The sequence below is a fragment of the Lepisosteus platostomus genome, chromosome 13 (genome assembly GCF_059453375.1).
Source record: "Lepisosteus platostomus isolate fLepPlt1 chromosome 13, fLepPlt1.hap1, whole genome shotgun sequence".
Taxonomy (NCBI): Eukaryota; Metazoa; Chordata; class Actinopteri; order Semionotiformes; family Lepisosteidae; genus Lepisosteus; species Lepisosteus platostomus.
In genome coordinates this window covers 8,017,489-8,037,477 of record NC_142623.1, presented here as the reverse complement: position 1 = coordinate 8,037,477, position 19,989 = coordinate 8,017,489, and the positions used below count along the sequence as shown (strand labels likewise).

The window sequence follows — 19,989 nt, the reverse complement described above, 5'->3', positions numbered from 1 at the left end:
GATACCCAGAAACAAATGTGGCACTTGATAAAATAGGTTTTCTGTCCTTCTTGAACTTCCACAATTTTGGTAAGAAAAATAGATAAATTGTGTATTTAAAGTATGAAAATTTGTTTCTTTTTGATTTTTCAATATTAATCACATTTTGAAAAGAAATGCACAGTAATGTACTCCTGAACAGGACAGCACCTGAAGTTTACTAAAAGTGTACTTGCCAAAACAACTAGGCCTGAAGAAAGAAACACAAAGAATCACAGAGAAAAAACATAGCAGAAAAAAGGCAATATCATTTTGATTTCAAGGTTGACCTAGAGTCAACTTGCTAGGTTTTTAATTTATTCCAGCCTTTAGAAAAAAAAATCGAAACGTGGTAAATTATTCTGAGACTAATAGGGGCACATTTTAAGAATTGTGTTCCAAGTTTGCATATCCGACACAAAAACTAGCACAAACCTGATACATACATCTTATGTACATTCCCATAATAAAGGATGTTAGTATCAATATTTCTTTTAATGTCAAGCAGAGTGATATGCATTTAAAGACACTGCTTTATAAGCCTCTAATAAATTAATACAAACCAATGAAGATGAACTGTGAAACAAACTATTTATCTGACAATACAAATTATGAAAAACCCTTAAAAAGGAGAGGCACACAAAAAAGTGACTTAAATACGGAATTATCAGTTTTGATATCAGGAAACCTATGCAACACATTTTATTGATTAAACAGTGATGCATTTACTAGCAGCAGCATGTCTGAAGTATTGTAACAACACCCACTAATCAGCTGGCTACGAAAAAAGAATCTGGCTCTGGAGGAAGAACAATCATTCTTCCTTTCTGCATGCAGGCGGCTTTGGTGTTTAAATGCAAATGGGTGTGACAAAACACAGCCAGGCAGATAAACTAATATAGAACACATAGCTATAGTAGGTGCCTCCCTGTTTAAGAAAAGCAGAGTAAAGAAAGAATATGTAACTATCCTCAACAGCATTTGAAATGATACTCTATTTTAAGGAGGATCAGTGTGGATCCATGTTCTTATGAATATTAACTTGCCACCACCCCCACATTTTAAAATGCATAGTTATGCAGAGAGCGGATATGACACCGAGATAGAGTAAAAATAAGACGATCCCGGCACTTAAATGCTTTAGGACTAATTTAACAGCAGAAAGTAACAATGAAGGAGATGAACAGAAATCACAACAGGGACTTCTAAGTGTCTGCATAAAGTGGTGTCTTTTCTCCTTGAGGATTCTAATAGGACTCAAAGCATAAAAAGACATACTGTACATTTTCAATTATCAACCACACATATAAAATTCATCCACTAATCATTCCTAATTCCATACCATAAATACACAGAACAGACATATCAAGTGGTTGTGCACCGAGCACAACCCATAGAGAACTAAAAGAGCAAACTAATGTTTAACACATCAAACAGGTGATCAGGAGAGTGGTGTCAGTATCTTGTATTCTGAAGACAGTGTGAAGTCACTGATGTTAAGCCAAATACCTGTCCTGATATCCAATCAGGGCACCTCTGCTGTTTAAAATACCCATGTAAAAGGTTAAGGAAAACCTTTACATTCACCTATTCATTTGAGTACACACACACCCCTTTCTCAGCACCGTACTGCTAACTGACTGTATATAAAGGGGGAAAACAAACTATGAGAATAATGTCCATGAACACAATGCCATTGATACAAATTCTCCACGATTAAAAGAGCATTTTAAAGCAACTCAATTAGGACTTAGGAAGGGGCTGAAAAGAACCTCCCTGTCTATCAGCAACTAACAAATATACACCTGAGAGAAAGGCAGTCGGCTGGAATGGTGCCTAGACAGCTTCCAGCCATGAAAAACCAGTGTGCATTGCTCTTGAGTGTAGTCCACAGGGAGCAACTCCAGACTGTGTGGCTTTTTCACTCAGACAGGTATACCCAGGGAAATGTCAAGATCACCACTTGCAATTCCCCAGATGTCTTCTGTAAAAAAAAATCTTTTCCTAGGCACAGGCTATTTCAAAGCTCTTGCAAACTAAATTTAAGAGCTGTATTCCCAGTGGAGAAAGTGTCCTAATCTTCCTAAGATATTTTTAACGTCTTGTAAATTGCTTGTATCTTTAAAATGCCTTGCCTGCGGTGTTTTGGTCTGCTACCTTCAAAGAATTTATTTTTGAAGCTTGTTGACTGCTGACAACTACACTTCATCTTTTGCTGTTCCCTATAGTACCCTAACTGATATTAGAGCACAGTACAGAGCTCACTATATATCTGTGGTGTAAAATTAGTGGTTATGGAAAATGGAAAGGCAGGACAGAAGAGATTTCAGGGAGGTTTGAGTTTAAAGTGGGTCAGATCCTGAAACTAAAAATGTTACAAAATGAGCACAGTATCTATTTGATCTCAAAAGCAGAAATTAATCTGGCAGTTTCAATTCCAAAACTGCATGGGCACTGGTGTATGTATTAGTTCATGATCAAATATATTTAGAGATATGCTAGGCTTTAAATGTACTAATCAAATACTACTTGGGTTCCATAAAAGACTTAAACCAAACCAATACAAAGGTGAAATTGATGCATGAAACTTTTTTCTTTTCAAAAGAAAAGCCGTGAGGTCTGTAACAAACATGGCTGCTGTAACAGGACAGCCCTTAGACATGAAGTCAGTCAATGTAAAAGATATGCAGAATTACAGAAACATCCAGCTCAACACATTTTCTTTACGATCCTGTTCTATGGACACAACACTGGGAAGTGATCTCAAAACTAAGCCTATCCTCATTATTGCTCCAAAATAATAGCCCTCTGATATAATGTACTTGTGATGCTTCCTGGAATAGCTTTATTGTCTGCTGCAATACATGGATATATTTTGGATAGAAGTACTATTGATCACATTGCATTTGACTTGTAAATATGATAGTGGCAAGAGATTCTAGGCTTGCTTTTGGACTAGATCTGCAAGGTCATAACTGCCTCCGCCTAATAGCATTACCAAGGTTCCTGGCATGTGTCATGTCCTCATCTTGTGTTTTTAGTGCACACAAGGCTATCATGCACACAGAATTCTAGGCAGAGGAAGAGACAATACAGCTGTTCCCTCCCGGTAAGTTTAGCAGGAGGTTTGTCTGGAAAATGGCTCCTGCCAGCCCCTGGTCACTTGAAATTCTACAGGAGTGGTTGCTACAGCAACATGCCTGCCTTCAGGGAGCTGCTGAGTCCTTGAAAGCCTGAGCAAGAGAGAGGAGGAAGATGACAGCCTCTGTGAACTGGAACTTTAGAAACCAAATTACTTTTATTTCCATCCTCAGGATACTGCTCTGTCCCTCCAAGGGTCACCTGAAGCCAGATCCTATCCCAGACGCCTACAGTACGACATGACATGCTTTCTGAAAAGCTGGTCCATCAGAGCAAGTTCATATACATAGAAATAATGACTTTATGAGGCCATGCCTATAAAATGCAATTTAAGAATGTTGACGAGGGCTCAAGGGCTAAAAACTCAAAAGAGGCAGGCTTTCGGTAAGCAGTTTACAAATACAGGCTTACAAATCTAAATATTCACAAGTAAACGTCAAGATTTCATTTTAAAAGCAAAGTTAGGGCAGCTGCTAAAATATGCCCACCAGCCAGTGCAGGGAGAGCAGGCAGGGATAAGACCATGAGTCCTGACCTCACTTGAAGCTCAGCTGAAACCTGCAAAAAGCTAGAACCTGATTAAAAGGAAACTAGTGGTCATAAGAAATTAAAGGCTTATAATTCACCTCAAAAAAAGTTCTAATGAACTCTTTTTGACTTCTGCCTGAAAAAGCTGTTTAGCGACTGTTCATTTTTTTCAAATAGCACTGATGAGCAACAATCTGGCATATGATTAAAAGAAAACGACAGATCATCTGAAGACAGAGCCATTATCTCTTACCAACTGCAGCATAAAAAAGCAGTCAAACCTCTTTGGATAGCTGTTCAATTCAACTTCACAGATTGGAGGAGCATAACCTATGAAGGCAATGAAATCAAAGAAACCAGTGCCTATTAGTGTAAAACAAAGCCCAACAAGAGCAGTGTAGTTTTACACAACGAAACCACACTGAGATGCACTAAAACATTTTAGTTTTTTCAAAGCACGGAAAAACTTGTCTCAAACTACACCATTACAGCACAAGTATACAAGAAGTTTAAGAACGTACAGTAAATCCAACAAAATGAAAGATTAGGTTTTATTATTAATACTAGTACTAATACATTTCCCTAGTATTCTCCCAAAACTCCCCTCCCCCCACCAATCAAAACAGTTCATCCTGAATTGTGCAACTGAAATACTTTAATGGACCACTGGGGTGGGAGACCAGATATTTCAACAAATAACTCACTGACAAGTCAGCGACAAAGAAAATGTCCTTTATGTCCTAAAATCTTAGTTTAACCCCCTGAAAGGGATACTGGACTAAAGAAAGCTTCATGTTAATGAGAATCAAAAGTGCAAAAAAGCGTAGCTTCCTAAAATATCTAAACAAACAGAGAGCATTAAAAGTCACGTTTTATACATGCTGTGCGAGAAAAAAATAAGGATTTTTGGATATTGATTAAATGTTTTTGGCACCACTCTGAATAGTCAAGACTGAATGCGATACACTTGAGTGGTTTTGACTGCTGTATAAGTAGTAAATCACAGCATTAGTGAAAGCTGATTAGGCACACGTTAGGGGATAATTTAACAAATGTGTGTTTAATATCAAATCTGGTGAATCTTAAAAAATAAAACACAAAAGGAAGGAATCAATAAGCTCAAGGGACTGGACTAAACCTGCACACTGGCACTTACACTGGTCATCTGGGGTGCTCACAGACGTAGGCAAACAGCCCATCAATTACAGGCCATGATCCATGAAACCACAAGTCACAATACCGCATTATAATCGATGGGGAAACCCGAGCACGATGGCGTGAGCAGGAGAGCCTGAGCTTGACAGAACTCCACCTGAGCTGACCAATGGCTGCCTGCCTGACCAGGAAGTACTATACTGATTGAGCAACGGCCCTGGAACCTCTTGTGTCCCTTTCTGCAAGGTTACCTTAACACAACAACACTGCAGCAGGGCGGCGCAATGTGCATAAATCTCACAACTTATGAGATGAGAATGTGACTTGTATGCAGTTAATGTTCTACTCGTCAGGTTTCGGCACCACTGAACATTTCTGACATGAGGTGGGATGAGGCACAGCATCTGGGGCTCTGAGGCCAGCGAACAGGCAGGTGCTCGTCTGGGCTCTACAAAAGGAAAGGGACAGAATCCCACAAGACATCATCATGCAACCAAGAGTCTCAGATGTACAGCCTAGACTGCTTCTAAGAGGATACTAAAAGCCTGTGTCTTTTTTAGTCTAGACCCCTGGTTGATCAAGCATGTAGATGACAAATGTTAATTAGCTTAAAGAATTTTTCCTGTCTGTTAAAATGTCAGTGAACCTCCTATAATAGAAAATGTTATTTTGCTGCTAAGTAATGCATTTTTTGATGCCCAATAGATTAATTCATTTAGTACACAGTATATTCAGAAGTTTACACTGTTTTATAACAAGATTCTAGGTTCACTGTTTACAATTCCAAGTACAGGACTGAAGAGACTGGTGTCTCTTGACAAACGCACCATTGTAAAAGGGTGCTTGGTGGTGCGCAAGCAAGGCTCACAATACACAGACTAGCCTTGAGTGAGCAGCTCAGATACATTCACCTCAGTTCAGCACTCACTTTTGTAGTGAAGCTGTATTTATTTGCAGGAAAACAATGGTTGTCTTGGTTACTATCTTTCATTTAAGGGCCACTTATCTTAACTGACCTTTTCAGGTAACCCCCCTTGATGCTGTGGGTTTCTGTTAGCCCACTGGCACCAGGATTGGGCCTTGCTGCCTCATTCAGTCACCTACACTTTGAAAAAACTTGACCTGTGGCCACAACTGACTCTTCCCTTTTCTACTCCCCTTGTGTGTTTCGGAGGCATTTTGATCAACTTTTGAATCAACAATCAAGCAGCTTTAAACAAGTTTTGAACTTGCAATTTTTACTCACTACGTTAAACAATGAATTCATTACCTAAGACTCAGCTTTTCTTGCTCTCCTGTAACACACACTGAAAGTATACAGCATACTGCTGTTTTAGAATTAACAACAATCGTCAGGAGCCCAGCACAGCTACATTGACCACATCTCCACCTCAGCTTTGGGAGCAGCAAAAAGAAACGTCAAAAGAAAGCAAGACTGCTCAAGAGGATCACATGCACAATGAGAAATGGTGGCACTTAAGATTCAGTGATCTGGACAAACGTCTTACTCATAGAGCCATTGTCTACTTTGTTCTGGGTATATAAAATACTTGGTTGAATATTGATTTTGGCTAATGCTGGGGGGGGGGGGAAGCAAATGATCCCTTATGTTCATTTTCCACTTTCACTGGGACGAATCCCATTAATCTTAGCAAGAAGCCGCTCACTAGTCCCTGCACTTCTTTTAAAGGGCAAAGACACTGCTGTTCAGTCTCAGTCACCCAGAAGCAAACAGTCTTATAGAACAGTCACCAAACATTATGTGGCCACATTTTCAACCACTTTAGTCGCAGTCTGGAGCCTTGCTGGATATGTCCCTACTTTCTGGTTATACTCCACTACACGTGGTGACACATCAATCATAAAACCGCATGCGTATGTGCCCAGGCCGTTCCACTGATCAGAACGCGCTGAATCGAACACTCAGAAGACAAACTTGGACCCTCCAGCAACGACTCAACCTGGCCTCTGCTGTCAAGGGTTTCTATTTGTCTTTGGAACTAGCACAGTTGAGCCTAAATGTAATCCAGTTACTGCCAACAATTACAAAGCCATTGACATGGGGTGCCTTAACACAGAAAAATGAGAACTCCCTCGCCAGCTGCACACTGCCTAATCTTGGCAAAGCATGGAGAATTTCATGACACACCTGGGGATTCCCAGTTACAAACGGATGAGTGTGACAGTCTCAATTCCCATTTCTGATCTGGTTGTGGGACTCAGCTGTGTTTTCACTATTACTGGCACAGACCTTTTTTAAACTTGGGCAACCTAATTCCAGCCAAGACCTACATGTAGCTCAGAATTGAGTTTTTTCACACTATGGCAGGCTGATATTTTTAACCTGGCATTCTCAGATGTGCAGATGACAATACACTGCTAAAAACACATGCAAAAGGGCAAGTTACTAGATAGAATAATCATCCTATGATCCTAACAGTGTCACAAGGATTATTTTAATAAATGGAAATGATAGATATTAGATAAGATAAGATCACTTTATTAGACATATACAATTTCTTGCATTAGGAATTTGTCTTTTCGCATACACCAGCTTGCTCTCCATGAGACACACAGGCACAGAGACGGAGGGAGAAGCTTGGGGTCAGAGTGCAGGGTCAGCCATTTATATGGCAACCCTGGAGCAGCTGGGGTCAAGGGCCTTGCTCAGGGGCCCAACGGATTCCTCTGCCGGCCGCAGCATTTGAACCGGCAACCTTCCTGCCACAGGCACAGATATTTAGCCACAGTGCCACCGCGAAATATTAATTCCTGGTATAGTCATGGAAGTCAGCAAAAGGACTGTATATATATGAAAATGGAATATAAAACTACCTCATGTTTATGGTAAAAAATCTGATGCAGTTCATGTTATATTCCATGTGAATGTCTGTCTACAACTCATACAAAAGCCATGAAAGACGTTGCGAGCTCCCTTGTGCTGCTAAGAAAGATGGCCTAATTGATCAGCATTTTGAGAGTTGTGATCACGGAAGAGAAACTGAACACAAGCAAGAAATCAACAGTATTAAACGACTTAAAAAAACAGAGATTGAAATTTTTGCTAAAAAAAAAAATCACCTGACAGAGAAATTATAGTCAACAGACATGCTGCTAGGAAATTCATAGCTTGTAAGGATTATGTCACTTTTACTCTTAATTAAAGCCTAAAATACTGACAATTCAAAGCACAACCTGAGGCAACGCCAAATGCCCAACTCAACACCTAAAAGGAATGTACTTTTAGCAGATTAAATCAAACGACAGTGAATTCTCAAAAGTTGGCACAACTGCCAGGCAAAGAATACATCTACATTATTGCACCCATACGCTTCTCTTCTTTACACTTAAAATCCAATGCTACAGTAAATGACTCAAAGACTATAAGAAAGATGGAACTTATCAGACGAAATGAGAAATTTTGATGGCACTCAAGTGCATGAGTATCTTCAAATCTATGTAAGTATAGGATATGAGATACAAGAGAGATAACGTATTTTATAAACATGCACCAAAATTTAAGCTACCACTGAAATTTTTATTTTCCTCGATCTCACAATCCTTCACAGGGTAAATTACATTATTAAACTGTGGATACTCATAGCAGCCCACTGAACTGAACTGCAGCCCACACCCGGGGACACGCAGAAGTTCTTTACATCCCAGAGACTACACAGCAGGTCTGCCCAGGCCTTAAGGGAGTGCAAGACCTAATACTGATACTTTAATTATATTAACAATTTATGTCCTGTAACAAAAAAACGATCCTTAATTCTGCTGGGAAGTCTTTTCATTCTTTAGTAACTGAAATTAAACCACATTCTCAACAGTAAAAAATCTCAATGACTCCTTAAGATTGTCAACCTCTGCTTCTTACAGTTCAGTTTCCAGAAATTAATTCACCCGTTTATCATTCTGTTGATTCTTTTATTCAACCTGAAACTGGGTGGCCAGTTTCATAAAGCCCGGCTAACGGTTAGCAGGGTTCTCCCTCACAAACCTATCTTGGCTGCCTGCTTTCTTATCCATTTAAGTTTCTGAAGACTGAATACTGTACAACTCTGAAATACGCCTGGAAATTTTGCCACAATTTACAGAACATCTTAACAGCCGCTTTTTGGGATTAATTGGGATGAATTGGTTACTGCACCTCAAAAATAATTTACATAACACTCATTGGCATCAATTAATTTGCATAGAAACCTTACTCTACCGCATCAGACTGCACCTGTTTCTCCAGGAACATCAGCTATTCAAAAGGCCCTCTAAGTTGTGACCAAATATAATATAAATTTTTCAGAACAGAACTGGTAGAGAAAAACCATACAGGCACCTGAGTTCATGCAGAATTGTAAAACTCTTTAAATCTTCTTAAGAAGATTAATATACATAAGGTAGACAGAGAATATATTGCAAGGAAATGTTTTAAAGTTTAATGAAGTCTGATAAAAATGTATCTTCTTCGGTCTGACAATCCTTCACAGGGTAAATTATATTATTAAACTGTGGATGCTCATAGCAGCCCACTGGCTGCCATAGTTAATCACCTACTTCCTGAAGGGGTAAAACGCATTCCTGCTGCAATAAATATCAGATATTTGCTTTATATACAGTAGTACACTGTTTGACTCAATAACTCAGACATAAGAGAATTATGAGTATTGTCAAAACCTCCTATGCATTTTAAACATTTTATACTTTTTAAATTAAATTACTGAAATTATAATTTAGTACTTCACCCTTGCCAAATTGCATTATATTCTATTACACCACATAATGACAACAGTAATGGCTTTGGAGGCTTAAATGGGTTGATATATTGGCAATATTTCAAATATTATAACATACATTACATATTGATAATCAACACTAAGGAAAAGACAAGATCACTCCACCCATAAAGCTATAAAAGGTGGCAGTGAGAGTGTACAGCAGGGCAAGCATCAAAGGAAAAAACCTATTTTCCCAACTGTTCTATACATAAAAAAATACATAAAGCAACATTACTATTAAAAATAAGATGCTGACTAGTAACACTTTTGCTCTGGCTGGCACATTTTTTGCTCGGTAGCCAAAGGCGATTAGTAAAAAAGTCAAGCTCGGAGAGCTCTCAGATGGCTCTAAGTTGACACATTCAAATATTTCTGCAGCAATATTCGACTGGCTTAACCAAGCATTTACCCAAGAGAGGAAAAACACAGGGGAACCTGATCACTCGGCTCTCAGTTACATTCCTCAATGTGTCCTTGACTCTCAAGCTGGCCGTGTGATCGGCTTATAGCCCTGTTTACTGTGGACATGAAGAAGAAGCTACCAGACAGGCTTCTTCACAGCTTGGCATCCCAATGACTGTATACCACTATAATTCTTATTATTCTTGTTTTGCCTAGCCCAGCACTTGCTGTGCACTTTTAGCTTGTACTGGACATTTTTTTTAATTTGAGTAGTGTGCTGTATGTACAAGATTGTTACTTACCTAATGTAAAATTCATTTTGTACGTCATACTACTACTAATAATGTGTGGTGAGCGTTCTGGCGCACTATGGCTGCCGTCGCATCATCCAGGTGGATGCTACACATTGGTGGTGGTGGAGGGGAGTCCCCATTACCTGTAAAGTGCTTTGAGTGGAGTGTCCAGAAAAGCGCTATATAAGTGTAAGCAATTATTATTATTATTATTATAATTTGGCTCACGCTTTTATCCAAAGTGATTTACATTTGTACCTATTTATAAAGCTGGGTATTTTACTGGAACAATTCAGGTGAAGTACCTCTCTCATGGCTTCAACAGCAGTGCCTCACACGGGATTTAAATCCAGAACCCTCACCACTGCTCCACACCAATGCCAAGTTAAGCTGGCTCAGAGCTACTAAGCAAATAAACGATATGCTGTGTCCAAGCAGCTTCTGTATGACAGTGGAACTATTTCAACCACAAATACCAAAAAATGAACACTGAAAAATAATTAAAAAAGGACACAATAATGTGCACTGAATGTGTGAGTGCAACTTTTCTTTTAATGCAGTGAGTCTGCATAAAGTAACAATTTTCTTACTTAAAGCACAATTTGGATGTTTGCTTTAGAACAAAAGGTTCAAGCATATAGCACCTCTGTAGCCTTCCTACAGGCTTATCAAGGTTGATCACCTGCAGTGATCCTAGCTTGTTTGTTAATGGCTCACATCTTCCTATCCCAGTAATCTTACACTTTGAGCAAAGTGAAAATGCCATCCATTTGATTCCAGAAGTAAGAGGCATGCAATATTTTTTGTTGAACAAGTAGTTCTCGATTTCTGCACTCTTACATTTTGCATCTTTGGTTTATTACCCTTCAAAAATATATAGCACTTCCCAAATTAACATACTGTTTGAGACACTATCTGCTGCATGTACCCTAAATAAGAAAAAAAATCATCTTAACTTAAGACATTAAAATAAATGGAATGGAAAAGGACTGAAGATAGCAAAGCAACTTAGTTGAACCTATGACTACAGCAATTTCCCCCTTCCAATTTAATTCAATTTGAAACTATTGATATTGTTTGCTCTGAAGCAGAGCAACTCACTGAGGGGTAGACTGAACAGTCAAAAGGCATCCAAGCAGTAAGTTCACTCTCAATTCCTAATGAGGTTTTCGAACTGGGAAAGGCTTTAACACTTGAGTTTAAGCACAGGTTGTTCCTATAAAGGTAAAACCATGAGCTACTGTAGGTGAGCAGCATTTCCCTTTCTTTGTGTAAATGTGTCTATAGGCCACAAGATCAGACAATCCCCCCAGTAACACACACTATCCCACAGCAAGGAAAAGGACTGCGAATTTGAGCGTGGTGAAGCTGTGAGCAGCTGGGCTGTGTAATTACTACTGAAATAGAACAACACGATATCAGAGGATAAAAAAGGAGAAGCACATTCAGGAAATGTGCTGGCCCCTACAACAGCAGCAAAAGGAAAAGAGTGCTAAAAGAAAGCAGATTCTTCGAAGTAACTAAATACAGTACAAAGGCTTATGGAACTAGCGTGTGAACACATTTCACATGAAAACCAAGCACTCTCATAAACGGGATGCACTTTACAGAGGACAGAATATTTATATGCAGCTTTTAAAAAGGTCTTAGCAATTCTGGCAAAGACAGTAATGAGACTAGTAGGGTGTTCTCTTATATCTCATGTGCTTTCTGCGTTTAGCAGGAACAATTCTAAAAACATGGAACATAATCAATTACAATGGATTAAAGAAAATAAACAAGATTAATATTGAGATGAGCTCAATATGATCATAAGCGTTACAAAAAACAAGACTGGCAGTCAACATGTCAGCCTCCACTTCATCTCAGGAGTAATGCATTTTTCAAGTCACCATGTTTCATGACTTCCAATTTATACATGAGTCTTGAAATGACTGTGACAGTGCATTATATACTACCTAATGCTCCACCAAGAAGTCTGCATGACACATTTCTGCATGCATATATAAACGCTGTTTCAGTGCATGTCAATTATACTCCATTTAAACATACAATACCTTGAAAGGTTGTTCAAATAGGTATACAACCTAGACTGCTGAGAATATCCTATTACAGTGTTTTTCAAACTATCAGTACCACTGCAATACTATAGACTTATTTTTCTGTGAGTAGGCTGCAGACTATTCTTAAAGCACAAAGACGAAACAAATTGCTTAACGCATCTACCAAGACTTGTTGCTTTTATCTTAATTTTCTATAAACTTCTCATAACTGCTAACTGTTTGAAATCTGGACAGAGATTTTGGTCGGATTCAAATCAAAGCTTCTAGGGATACGCCTCTTTTCTTAATAAAATGCTCCTCACATTAGTCTTGAGCTCCATTAAGCACTTCCTGATTTCTATAAACGACATGCACTGACCCAAACAGGCATGTTTTCAACATGCAATCTGCACATCTAGGCAAAAAGGCAAGAGAAATAATATTACAACGTTTGGAGGTCAGATATAAAAAGGCACCCTTATTATAAAATCAAATTAATCATCGAGTGGTTCTTTGTGCCGACTTGGCTATGTGCTCATGCATAGCTAATGTTTATTGTGAAATGTATATTTATCGTCCTAAAACTGCGCTAACGAGTTTAATTTATAAAAACATACAGAACTTACCATTTTGCTTTATCCATAGTAGAAGGTATTTAAAGTAACGACTCTGCTATTATTACTGAAATTATTCAATTCGCTGTCAAGTGACGTCATTGGACACCTTTTAGTTTTGTACAACGACTAAATGTGAACTCTACGTCCACTGTTCGTTACACACCTAAGCACTATCGTCAAAGATGCCTTCAAACGCGCCGGTTTATTGTTTATTGGTTTATTGGCCGGACTGCCACTTTTTCAGCTCATCCCAGCATTTGGAGGAACCGTGGCTCAAAGCAAACCAGAGTTACAGGTCCAGTACGACCAGGGGTTTGTATACGTAGATCGTGCAATCGTAATACCTGTTCGACAGCAATCGACGCCTGGTTTTTAAGATTGCATAGAAACGGGCACCGCCACTCTGTCTGAAGTATTGCACCGGGTTTCTTAAACCCCACGTTTAAAAGACTCTGATATCACCGCATAAGCTACTGCATCTCAAAATAAATACGGCGTGTGTGTGTGTGCGTGCGTGCAGGACCAACAAGATGCTGCCCCGCCCCTACAATTTGATACTTTACACATTTTAGTTTTAACAGAGAGGGGTGAGCGCTGGGCTATTTACCGCTACGTTGGGCTTCAAATGGAAATTTTTTAACCCGGGAGAAGAAAAAAAAATGTTTCCGTCACGGAAAAAAAAAGAAACGTTAAGTCCCTTTCCGCGACCCATCAGTTACTAAGGTAGGAGACCACAGCCGTCCCCGACACCAGCACGCAAACCCCGGGTATTTCATGTAAAAACATCTTCCCTTCAGGGATCGAACCCCCCATCTCCGCACCCTCTTGGCGAAATACGACATGCAAGTCCCTTTGTTTCCCTAGCGGGGCCGCCTGCCATTACAAAAAGAAAAAAAACAAGTCTCTAGCTGCGATCCCCCCCGCCCGCCGCCTTCCTGTCTCTCGGCCCTGCAGTTTCTCTCCTCCGCGTACGCGAGCCAAAACATCCCGTTTTTTTTTGTGTGCGCGTTTCAGCCGTTACCTGGCAGAAGCGGTTGCAGTACTCGGCGGTGGAGGTTTCCGAGACCCCCTGCCCGCGTAGCTCGTCCTCCAGCCCGCCCAGCGTGTCCAGTAAGCTGTCCATGGCGCAGAGAGAGTGCTCGCCCGCGTCTTGCGGCCGAGCCCTACCATCCAGCCTGCTGCCTCCCTCCCCGTCCGCCATCTTCACTGTCAGCCACGGCGCGTACGCACTCACGTCACGTGACCCGCTGCGGGACGGCTTCAGGTACAGCAGCGTTTCCCTCCCTCACCACACAGACACACACTTTTTTTTTTTTAAACTTGTCGTTTTTAACGATGTCGACGTTCAGGCTTGAGTCTGCTGGCTGGATCGTCGTCTTTGTTTTATATGAGGTCGGCAGAATCTACGTTTTATGATTAGATAGATGTTAACGTCTTGCTCCAAACACCCACAACCCTTTGTGTAACGAAGCACGGTCTGAAGTACACGTCCTTTTTAAAGTCTGGTTCACAAGTAATTCCGCTTTAAGCGACGGTAACCATATATATGCAAATGATAGGAAATCTGTGGTTGGAGCTACTCCTATCAGCTGCCCCAGTGTTCGACACTTTTGCTGAAGAGATGAGTCACATAACACTTTTTATGTGTGATGATTGCAGACAGTGAAACACTAAAACTTTGCAGTTATGTCAGGAATATTAACTACATTGAATCCATTTATAAACTTTAATCTGACTCTTTTTTTTTGTCTGTGCATAAAAACTAAACTCGATTCTAGTGTACCACAGCTTTTTGTTGTTGTTTTTTTGTTTAATATGTTTATTTATTTTCCACAAGATAAATGTCACATCTATGTCTATAATATATTCGAAAATATATTCAACGTTATACATGGGCCCAGAGACAGAGAAGGGCTTTATCTACTTGCAGAAAACGGTATCCAATGGTACCGATTTCTGTCAAATGTTTAATGCGATTAACCCATTATTGGAAAGTTCTCCTTTACTTTGAAAAGATCAGTGATTTGCATTTCACTGAAGATAGCCCCCATGTCTTTAGAAAAAACACCTTTCTTGTCTATTTCTACTTCTCTACCCTGTTTCTTGATAGAACTTCATCAGGGATTGGAGCAGCATTCAGGACGTTTTTCTGACCGCATACATCCAAAATAAATTTGAGCCATTTTATTTGAGCCAATTATATCTCATTTGAAATGCTCAAAATGGCCATTAACGAAACTGAGTGAGTCAGGAAACATTTTTTGGATCATGTGTTTAATTTTCATGTGATAAGTGGCCACAGGAGTGACAGTTGGAACTCAGGCAGGCCTGGGGAGGTTTGTATGAGGGGGGCTTACTAATAACAAAGATGAAGTGAAGGCTTCTTGCTAAGGAATTAAACAATGCTGGGATCAGCTTGGCAAGAGTTGGCCTGCAAATTCCTAACAAAAGACAGCTCGCATTTTGTTTTTGTTTTTTCTCAAAAAACATCAGGGAGCTATAAATATGGAAGTCCTTTGCAGGTTTGGATATTCTGTGTATCACATCCCCGTTTCTTCGTTTTCTATACAGTTGTGCTTTAATTTCTCAGCTAACCTTGAGTGCTGTTATTGTTGAATGCCTTCCACCGAACTTGTCTTGAAAATTGTCACATTGGTGTCAGTAGAGGGAAAATGCGAATTTAGTCTGAGTCCCTGCAGTGAAACATCAGAGAGAAGCCCAAAGCCCCAAGCAGCTACTACCCGCTAGGCAGAGCACAGTGTTTCACAATAGAGCGTTTTTAATACCCTTTAAAAGCTATCGCAAAAGTAAAACACAAACACTCGCAAATCCAGGGCAACAACGTTGAACGCAGAAATCCACGCGCATTAATAACAGGAATATCTGCTTGGATTTGTGGATTGAAATTATAATTAATTATACCAGTGGATAATTATATAATATTTAAAATTATTTAAAAGTATCTAATTATCCCGGCATGTAGTTCAGGGAACACGGTGCTTTACAACTATTTTGAGAAGTTTCGTGAAATTTGGTCCTTGCCGTGAGATCGACAGCACTTGTCTAGTGCGATTTGGCAGAATTGGTATAGGTAAAAGATTATTTAATTTAACGTTTTTGCGGGATATTCATTTCCAAAGAGTACGGAGATATATAGTAATAACGATGTATTTAATGGTAAATCCCATTTTTAATCCCATAGCTGCGGGTATACAGCAAAAAGTTATCTTTCGTCCACAAAATTGTAAACAGTTCTACAATTAAGCAGAGTCTAAGCTGCCCCCTTTCGGTAGTAGCGCAGATATTTCTATGGAGAGAAAATAGTTTATGGCTACGTTGTGATTTGACCCGGAAGGAGTCATGTGGAGGTTGGAAGGTAAACACGTGTGTTGTGTGAAAAACTGGGGGAAAGTGCGGTTGGTGGAGAAGAGGATTATAAAGGTAGACTATTTCTGTTTTTATAAGGCTGGTTTTAGACGTCTGTTGATATTAAGCGAGACAAAACGCTAACGTAAATTAGCGATCTGAAGACTGGATTGCGAAATTCGTTGTTTTGCTTGCTGTAACCGACCACAACTGTCTTAAACTTTGCTACCCTAATTTCCATTTCTTGACTGCATGTATTTGTTACAGAGGGATTAAAGAAAACCGCTGTATATAAATATAAATGGTTATTTTCCCCATAGCTGTTGATCCTACATTAACTAATGGAGGTAACTAACGTACTGACAGCAGTGTTTGCACCTTATATCTCTTCAGATTCTGATCAAATTAATCAATTTCCTAACTACTCCTCCAGCATGGTTACAAGGTCCACCCACTGAGATGTTAAGATCAGATCACTTTATTGGCCATATACAGTTTCTTGCATTAGGAATTTGTCTTTTTGCATACCCTAGCTCGCTCTCCATGTGACACACAGACAGGGAGAGAAGCTTGGGGTCAGAGCACAGGGTCAGCCATTTATATGGCGCCAGCTGGGGTTAAGGGCCTTGCTTAGGGGCCCAACTGAGTAGGATATCTGCCGGCTGCGGGATTTGAACCGGCAACCTTCAAGCCACAGGCGCAGATCCTTAGCCACAGTGCCCCCACTCCGCCCCAGTTGTTGTCTCGAACACCAGTATGTTGTGTTTTCTCGAGCAGTATGTTGTGTTTTCTCGAGCAAAATACCAGATGGCACCTGTGTTCGTGTTTTATCAATAAAGTGTTATTGATAAAACATTTAGCTGGAATTATCCCATTATCCCAATCTGACTTTTAAAAAAATTGAGTCCCGTATCCGGGATCGTGTTCATGTTGCGGTCGTGTTGTCATTGTGTGCATGACCTAGCCATGGGCAAGTCCAAGAGCACTGGAAACCACAAGAGTGACAAGAAGAAGAACATTGCGAAGCTGTGGAAGACCAAGCGCAGGACCAAGGACCTGGATCAGATCCACGAGGACATGAGGGCTGGGAACGCAGACAAGCTGCTGAATCAGGAGGTCGACTACGACGTCACAGGGAACGCTCAGCACTACTGCCTGCACTGCGCGTGAGTGTGCGCCGATTCTCTGGACTGAATTATTGCATCGCCTTGGGCTTTGCTTGAAAAAGTTGACGCAGTGGTTAGCATTGCTGCCTTGTAGCACTAGGGCACTATGCAGTTTGTATAATAATAATTGCTTACACTTATATAGCGCTTTTCTGGACACTCCACTCTAAGCGCTTTACAGGTAATAATCCCCTCCACCACCACCATCAATGTGCAGCCCCCACCTGGATGATGCAGCAGCAGCCATAGTGCTCCAGTACACTCACCACACCCCAGCTCTCAGTGGGGAGGAGAACAGAGCGATGAGGATTATTATGACCCCACTAATTCCTCTTCCAGCAGCAACCTTAGTTTTTCCCAAGAGGGCTCCTGTCTAGGTACTGGCCAGGCTCTCACCTGCTTAGCTTCAATGGGCTGTCAATTGTGAGTTGCAGGGTGATGTGGCTGCTGGCATGTATGTTTCCTCTCACAGACCAAAGACGGGTAGGCTTCTGGGAAAATCCCCCTAGTGAGAGTGCGTGCATGTCTGTGTGTGTGCCCTGCAGTAGACCTGTGTCCCATCCAGGGTGTATCCTGCCTTGGGCCAGTTGCTTGCTGGGATAGGCTCCGGCTCCTAGGGCGATCCTGAATTGGATGAAGTGGTTAGAAAATGGATGGAGGGATAATATGAAGGTATGTCTCTAGCAGAGGGGTGAGTTGGCTTTACTCCTGAAGAGAATTCAGGTAAATCCCCTATGTGACAAGTCAGAGCTGATCCAGAGCGATGCCGGACCTGAAATCTTGCTTGTTTTTTTTTTGGTGTTTGATCCAGGCGATACTTCGTTGATCTGAAAACCCTGAAAGAGCACTTCAAGACCAAAGTCCACAAGAGGAGGTAGTGCGATCGTGACTGTTTTATGATTTACAGTATTTGGATTCTAAGATGTTTTACCAAAAAATACTTTAATAAATCTGGGAAAGAAACAACAAAAACATTTAAGAGAAATGCTGCACAGTGTTGAAAACCTTTAATCCCTATGAGTAACATGGTTTTAATTCTGGATTAATTTTTAAGATATTAAAAATAAATATGTATTTTAAAAAGTTTAAAAATTGATTTGTTTGCTTGAGTATTTCAATCCAGAGTCACAATATAATACCATGCATTTTTTGTTTTTGGAAACAAAAAAATACATTCATCTACGACATTGCACAAAAACCTGCAAATGCAAGGATGGGATTCGTGTAGATTCTCTGCTTGTTTAACCAAATCTTTTGATCTAATATTCTCTGAATCTTAAGTCAAAATTTTAAGAGTTGATTCTGCACGACTTTATAAAAAGTACTTGTTCTACAAACCATGACATAGCAGTAGACAGACTTGTTTGCTGTTTGTTTCGTGTGATGATACTCTGAGATGTGCACAACTTGGATCAAAGTTTTACAGAAGACAGTGGAATGTTGACTGCTTGCTTTCATAGTGCTTTCATTATTTGCTTTTCACTATTTGCTTTCATAGTGATTGAATAGTGCAGGTTAGAGTGTTTTGGTGTGGAAGCCAGATGTGTCACTGTGTGTTTTGTGATTTGGGAAAGAAAGAAACAGTTTCTGCTATTCAGTCGTTGTCCTATAGCTTGCTATTATGGTTCCTCTGGTCATAACACTTGTGCTGCCATGACATGGGTGTCACTGTGTTTATCCCCATAGGCTGAAACAGCTCAGAGAAGAGCCCTACACCCAGGCAGAGGCAGAGAGAGCTGCAGGAATGGGCTCTTACATCCCACCTAAAGCTGTGGAAGTTCACACTCAGCCTGTGGAGGAGGATATGAACTGAACAGCCCTGCCTCCTCATCAGTCTTGACAGACTGTTCTCCCGGCCTCATCCTTCCATTATAATAACAACACACCTCATTTCTTTCCATGTGATGTGCCTCCTGCTACTTTCTCAAGGCGAGAAGAAGGGGGGAGGGGGGGGGTTATTAATAGATTTGAAATTTGACAAAATATTTATACAGTATATTTGAACAACACCACACATCTTATAAATTGAATGTGCTGTAGCAGACAAATGTTGTGTGCATAGCTGTGGCACAGCTAGTTCACTGGGACTGCTCAAAAAAGGACTGGAAGAAAATAAATGTAATGTTGTTCTCTTCTTTGCAGTCTTTCGTGGAATGGTTGCAAAACCTGTTTTGTGTTCAAATCGAATTTTAGTATTTATGGCATGGATGATATGGTGATACCCACCTGAACTACTGTCACCAGACATGCCTCTCCAAGCAGGAGGTGCTTTTAAAATCAGTGTGATCTCCTACATGCCTTTAATAATTTGCAAAGAAGCGCCTGGTACAAAATGCCCCCGCTAGGATGTTTGTGAACAGGGGATGTGTTGGCTCAGCAAGGAGGAACTGCCCTAATGAACAAGCATCGTGGTCTCCTAGGCAGCAAGATCTCCTGTGGAATGTGTGTATACAGGCAATAAAATAAATCAGAAAATGTCCAAGTTTTAA

General features: G+C 40.3%; 2 protein-coding genes across 4 annotated transcripts in view; one reads left to right on the top strand and one right to left on the bottom strand.

Moving 5' to 3' along the window:
* Window positions 1-14,169, bottom strand: part of rlf (RLF zinc finger) — a 27,482-nt gene extending 13,313 nt beyond the window's left edge. Inside the window, exon 1 of the mRNA XM_088602952.1 lies at window positions 13,990-14,169. Coding sequence (XP_088459078.1) covers window positions 13,990-14,169 — 180 coding nt within the window. The remainder of the gene's footprint in view (window positions 1-13,989) is intronic.
* On the top strand, window positions 13,546-19,989 carry znf593 (zinc finger protein 593). 3 transcript variants are annotated; one of them, XM_088602962.1, is made up of 4 exons: window positions 13,546-13,691; window positions 17,299-17,500; window positions 18,312-18,374; window positions 19,187-19,989. In XM_088602962.1, exons 2-4 carry the CDS (start codon window positions 17,301-17,303, stop codon window positions 19,311-19,313), a joined length of 390 nt encoding a protein of 129 aa, XP_088459088.1. In that variant the 5' UTR covers window positions 13,546-13,691; window positions 17,299-17,300; the 3' UTR covers window positions 19,314-19,989. The 3 variants fall into 3 exon arrangements, with proteins under 3 accessions (XP_088459088.1, XP_088459089.1, XP_088459087.1); XM_088602963.1 differs by lacking the exon at window positions 13,546-13,691 and adding an exon at window positions 14,209-14,232; XM_088602961.1 differs by lacking the exon at window positions 13,546-13,691 and adding an exon at window positions 16,268-16,409.

Bases quoted from the DNA above. Each gene is read 5' to 3' on its own strand.
- znf593 (XM_088602962.1), top strand. From the start codon at position 17,301: ATGGGCAAGTCCAAGAGCACTGGAAACCACAAGAGTGACAAGAAGAAG. The intron at 17,501-18,311 runs GTGAGTGTGCGC...TGTTTGATCCAG, and splicing joins CACTACTGCCTGCACTGCGC to GCGATACTTCGTTGATCTGA. The intron at 18,375-19,186 runs GTAGTGCGATCG...TTATCCCCATAG, and splicing joins ACCAAAGTCCACAAGAGGAG to GCTGAAACAGCTCAGAGAAG.